Raw genomic sequence first — 6,370 nt, 5'->3', positions numbered from 1 at the left:
TTTTATTTTTATGTTTGGTTTTATTATAAAAATAAATAAAAAATAAAGCCAAATATAATTAGTAAGAAATTTATATAGTTTTAAATTATTTATTGTTTATATAGAAGAGTTAAATAAGTGAGATGAATGTGAAGTAAGATATAAAAATAATTTATTTGATTTTAAATTGTTGCGAAACAGTCAATACCTTAAGATTTGGGTCATCGTAGAGAGTCTTAAAGGCTTGGCTATAAAAGATTCATTGATTATAAAAATTAAAAAAAAAAAACTATTTTTGAACTATTTGACCGCATCAGAAAAAATATTTTTTTTATAACTTATTATTTTAACTTACTTTTAAATTGTTTTTATTATTGTTTACTTCCTTAAAGGTACTTAATACCATAAATTAAATCATAAAATTATATTAAAATTTGTACAACCTATTCTTAGATCCATTTAATAATGTTCATTAAAAAAAAACAAGTGAGGGAAAATAAAAATAGATTTAAAACCAATGTTTCAAACTCATTGTAATTATTTTAATTCTTTTATATAAAGATTAATTAATTCAAATATATAAATTTTCTACCTATTTTAATAGTCTACAATATCATTTTTGCAATCATCTAGCCATTTAAGAATAATTCAAGGTTTTTATTTATTTGAAATCTTATAGTATTTAGCATTTATTAAAATAATATTAGCCAAAGGATGTTTGAGACCATACCTTTTACTCTCTTTTTTGCCCTAACATCTTTTCACTTTTACCGGAATGACCCACTCCCAACCATATAATTATTGTTTACTTTGAGCCCAAAAAGGTCTTTACGACTTTAAAAAGGAATCTATAAGGTTAAGAGAAATCATATTTATATACTATTAAGAACTTTCTCTCATGTCCGATGTAAGATATCACATTTACAAAGTCATTTAATTTTCAAATATACACTTTTCCCTTCTAAATATTGTATTAATAAAAATTTTTTCTTTATTTTATTATAAAGTTTATCTTTAGCTTAATTAATTAATTAGACGATTAAATCCACCTTTTTCTTACACATATCTGCATGCCAAAACATGATTCTTTTGGCATTTTCTATGCACATTGGTCCAGTAGTTTTCACACCTTTGCCTCCTGTCTACTTTAATCCCAAGGCCTACATGTCTCAAAAACGAATCTACATAATTAAGAGGAGCCCACGGTATTCCTAAATTGATACAAGACCAAAGGACTAACCCAGAAAGATCCTTATAATGTATTGTGATGCATGGCATATATTTTTGCCTGAACTGAACTCGTTTTGCTTCTCAAGACTTCCAAAATAGACTTAGTATATGATTTCAATGTATAAAAAGTATATACAATTTCAGATTCCCATGTGTTGGTTTAAAACAGATCAGATGGAGCTGTATTCTACCAATGAAGCCGAAAACTAGCTGCCTGCATAAGGGGGTGAGCTAGATACGCACCTAGTGTCAGCATGGTGATTGATAAATATGGCAACCGCAGGAATTCTTTGTAGTAATCTTTGGGCAACTTTTGTCGTCCATCAAGGATAGCTGCGAAGGGAATAATGCTTGTTCTTCTCTGCACAGTGTCGAAAGCCTCCCCATATCGTGAAGCCAGCCTTCTGTCTCCATTCCAAACCCCAAATAGATGGTGTCCAATTAAGCCAATAGAGGCTGCAACTGCTACAGAGTTCCCTATCCAGACTGTGTGAGCTATGCACCAGATCACTTGTCCGACCATCTGAAAAGGAATACAAAGCCCAGATTGAACACCATGGAAAGGGTGTGTTTGGGATGGATGGGAGTCATATAGGCTTAAACAGGGTACCGTGGTTTGGGTAAATGCAAGAGTACAACCATTTTGAATTTTTGTTCCAAGTAGGAGCTGAAATTACAGTAGTGGTTTTGTAAACATTTGGAATGAGTTAATATGGCTGGCTTCACAGAATTATTTTCCGGCTTTATGGTATTGTATTTGGCAGTAAATTCATTTAAATTAGGAACTTGTATCTTCAACTACTACTGCCAAAACAGAAGGGAACAGTTTCCTCATATTTGTGGCCCAAAAACCGGAATTCCTTTTTTTGAGCACAAACTGGCATAGTCCAGTGGTTTGGAAAAACCAAACAACTCACACTGTTTTTGCACCTCAGAAGACTATGACTAATTGCCCACGTGATATTCCATAGATTGATTGGTAAGGGTTGGTCTCACTTGCAAGATGACTTGGCTTTAAGCCATCAAGATTATCAGAGAAGCAGGCCAGTTTTCATCACAATGTCCATCTAACTGTGTTGTGTTTCTCCCAATAATCAGCATAGGTTTTCCATATGTGCAAATAGGCCATCATAATCAAGATGATGAATTATATACCTGGGGGTGTCTGGTGATTCTCATGATCCCAGTTTCCCAAAGATGCATCTTAGGCTTGTCAACAGCTGCCACCTCTAATAGATTAAAGGTTGAAGGATAGAGGAAAAAGAAGGAAACAAAGGAAGATAACCACACAAGTTGATGTATTCCTGGAACACTCTGGAGTTGCCATAACTGCAGTCCATCATATCTGTGGTTGATGAAGTACACCTGAATCATAATCCCTTGAATAATCAATCACATTAATTTAGATAGATTCCATAATGCTCAGAATGGTCAATAAGTCAAAAATAAGCAGGCAATAAAATACCATGTTGACTGGTAAGAAGCAGCTATTATGAGCTCATAATTGAGGTTGGGGAAGTACACAATTGTACTAACAGCCAATGGAAGAGATGTCCCTGCAAATAGAACACGGAAAGCACGTTCTCCAATGAGTTTCTCACCACTATCTCGAAGACTAGCCAAGCCACTGTGGCCAATGGCAAAAATGAGAGTAAGGATCAACATTACAACCTGCAGAAGAACATTTCATGGCTCAGCTTCACTTAAACAAACCCCACAAAAACTCCATCTTCTAAGGAAAACTCACAAAATACAGTGGATAAACAACCACTGATCTACAATTACAGATAACCATAAAGATGAATATTCTCACAGCCAAACCTTGGTTCCAGGATAATTGACATTTCAGAGTTCCCTTACAGCTGACATTGGTATTTGTGTTTAAAAAAATTGTTGGATATTCCATTATTATCAGGGAGAATAACACCCAAATGGTGTCTACAGTCTATCCCCAACTATACAGTTTTCCATGTGATGGTACAGGATGAGGTGGTACTGATGTTTCAGCCTGGACCCATTTTAGTTACAGCTTTCTGGATGTAAAATACAGTTGGATGCCTTTTTTTTATTGACACTAGGACCTATCTAAACCTTTTCTGTTGTTCAGTGGAAAACCATATACATACCTCATGTATCAGCCAGTCATATCAATAGTGTTAGCAGCAAGGAAATTCTTTTATATAGCTTTTGGGACTCTGCTTCTCATTATCTTATTGCCACACTAAGGCTGTGTTTGTTTGACACAATGGACAGAGGATAGGATACAAAAATCCTATTTCAATGTTTAGTTCACCTTTTTGTGACACTACGGCCAACGTTTGGTTGGCAAGATATGGAGACAGGATTGGTTATGGAAATCCTATTCTAATGTTTTGTTTCACGTTTTTGTCACTCGTTGTCCATGTTTAGTTCTATTACCCCTTTTAACAATACAAAAAACTGATAAAGAAGAAGAATAGGAATGGTAATTTTTCAAGAACTTGTTTGATGTTTTGAAAAAATGGAAGTTCCCATAGACGGTTCACAAGCTTAAGGCAACAATAGATAAACATCCTACCTGTACAAAATAGCATGAGTTAGCAACTAAATCTCAAAATTCTTGTAATGTGTTCTTTTGTCTACACTATATGTTGCAATGTGACCCCTATAAAGGTGATAGACATTATTGGGAAAATAATGGTTTTTTGGTATGAAAATGAAATATTATTCCACAATTCATGAATACTATCTTAAGATGAAACAAATGGCAACAAGAGAATTGTCACCATAACAACTTAAGAAGAACCCGGGTGCTTTTCTTCTGAAGCACATCATAAAAACAAAGACTGGTTTCTTTGCCCAGCTCCAAACTCAGATGAGTCATATTAGGAGGAGAATTGGTAAGAAAAGTATTGGTTGGTTAGTGAAGAAATATCTCCTTTAGAAGCTGAAACCTCCAAATATGGCACCATGCCAATCAAGAGGTTTTTTGTGTCAAAAAACCAAAAAGAAAAAATCAAAACAAAACAAAAAACAAACTACCTTAGCAGCATCAGGTCCTTTATATGCTTTACTTTCAGTCTTTCATTTGCTATCATTTAATTATTATAATTTTTGTGTTGATAGTTGGGTTTTTCTTTCTTTTTGGGTCTTTTTGTTGGGAATTTACAGCTTTAGGCTTTACATGAAACCTTAGTGCCTATTTTCGTGTGATTTCTCTTCTTCTTATTTCTGATTTTCTATTAGTTCTTCTTCCCCATCTTCTTTCCTTTCCCTGAAATTATTACCATTCTGCTACCAGAACCTGATTTGCTATCAAAATCATAATTTACCCACAACCAACTAAAACAAACCCTATGAATGCTAGTTTATTCTCAAAGCATCCCTTAACCAGCTTCTGTACATCCCAACCACTACCATAGAGTCTTTTAAAATTAGAAACAAAATCCTTTATCATCTTGTCTAATACCTTCCTTATTTCTAACCAATCATTGGTCTTTTCATATAGAAGAATGGTAAGAACACAATGGCAAATGCAACCTATTAGCTATTTTTTCAATTTCTCCCCACACCCATTCATCTCAATTGTATACTTCTATCACAACATAAAAGTTAAACTTTGTCTACCCTTAACAGAGTCCTCAGGAAAGGAAGATTGCATCCTGGAGCTATTCACTCATTCTTTTCCAGTATAAAGCCACTAAAGCAATGGGCCCTTCAATCTCACTGAATTTTTTTTCCTCTTTGGATTTATCAGTACAAAAAAGGAATTGGCCATACAATTAACCAACCATTTGAACGAGGATCCTCAGAATTGAATTTCTTTTAAACTTCAAATTCAATTTCTTTTATTTTTCCTACTTTCTCAGCAAGCAAACAGATGCCAACCACAAACATTCAATCCATTAACGTTAACTATTATCATGAATTATCAGCACTATAATATTATTTACCTCATGGCTCTCCGAAACCCCGGCAACGGCAGCAATAAAATCCTTGCCAAACCCAGTGGAGTTATCAATCCAAACCACATCAAGAAGAAACAGGACCACCCCAAAATCCCACCGAAATAAATCCAGGAAGAAATCTTCTGCTGACCCAAATCAAAGGCCGCAGAGTCCTCACCCACAGTGACCGGCTCCACACCCTCTTCCTCTGTCTCCCCTATTGAAGTCCCCGCCATAATTTTGTGACAAAACCTGAATGAACATGAAGGAACATGAGTAGATTTCAGAAATAGCTTTGCAGAAGTTCTTGCATAGGGAAAACATGATGTGGGAACATTGGAGGTGAGTCTTCTGGGTTGGGAAAGGGGAGAGGAGGAAAGGAAGGAGCTGGAGAGGAGGAGAGAAGTCGCCATTGGAGATGGGTGAGATGGGGAATAGGAATTTGAGGAAGGAGGAGGAGAATCTTGGAGGAGGAGATGCTTTTGGGAAATGGGGTGGGGGGTTTTGGAACAAAGTGGGGGAGTGTGGCCAATGGGGAAGAGGGGGTGGTGCGGAGTGTGGAGTGGGAAGGGAAGTTCCAAGTTACAAACACCTGGACTACCTTTTCCATTTTCAAATGGGTAGTCTTCATTCATATCCCATATCTGATACCTTTTGAGTCAGCTTATGGTTGACTTTTTAATTTTTCTACACAATAATTAAATAATTTAAATTACATAAACCCTTAAATAATTTATTATATTTATTTTTAAATTGAATTTTTTTTCACATTTTCTATAATAAAATTAAATATGAAAAATTCATTTTTCTTAAAAAAAAAATTTCTTCTTTTAATACTTTGGAACCAAACATAACTTAAAATTTAAAATAGGAAAATAAAATAAGATTAAATTAATTATATTTTATAAATAATTATAATTGGGTTTTTTTAGACCCTTGGATTGGAAAAGAGAACATCAAGACTGATTTATCTTTTCAATTTTTATGATTTAGTAAGGAAATATGAAAATTGCTAGTGAGCCAAGGCCATGGGTCATGCACAGTTGGGCCCAGCTGGAGTCAGTCCATCAGGGTCCCAACTTGGCCTGCAAATGTTGTAAGCCCAACTCAACCTCTAATGCCAATTTTAATTTACATTGAATGACAACTTGTATTTTATAGGGTTATTTAGACATGTGACACAAAGTGGAGGTAGAATTGGAAAAATAATATCACGTGTTAAAATAATCAAACTT

At 34.7% G+C, this 6,370-nt stretch overlaps 1 protein-coding gene across 1 annotated transcript; it reads right to left on the bottom strand.

The window, feature by feature from the left end:
• Window positions 1–1,215: 1,215 nt before the first annotated feature.
• Window positions 1,216–5,708, bottom strand: LOC117913929 (15-cis-zeta-carotene isomerase, chloroplastic-like). Its single transcript, XM_034829052.1, is given in 5 exon segments — window positions 1,216–1,732; window positions 2,365–2,574; window positions 2,734–2,880; window positions 5,142–5,245; window positions 5,248–5,708. Coding segments are annotated over 5 exon segments (1,098 nt in total). The 5' UTR covers window positions 5,549–5,708; the 3' UTR covers window positions 1,216–1,396.
• Between the last annotated feature and the right edge of the window lie 662 nt (window positions 5,709–6,370).

The sequence above is a fragment of the Vitis riparia genome, chromosome 5 (genome assembly GCF_004353265.1).
Source record: "Vitis riparia cultivar Riparia Gloire de Montpellier isolate 1030 chromosome 5, EGFV_Vit.rip_1.0, whole genome shotgun sequence".
Taxonomy (NCBI): Eukaryota; Viridiplantae; Streptophyta; class Magnoliopsida; order Vitales; family Vitaceae; genus Vitis; species Vitis riparia.
Note: the sequence above shows the minus strand (reverse complement) of the source record. Positions and strands in the feature narration are given on the sequence as shown.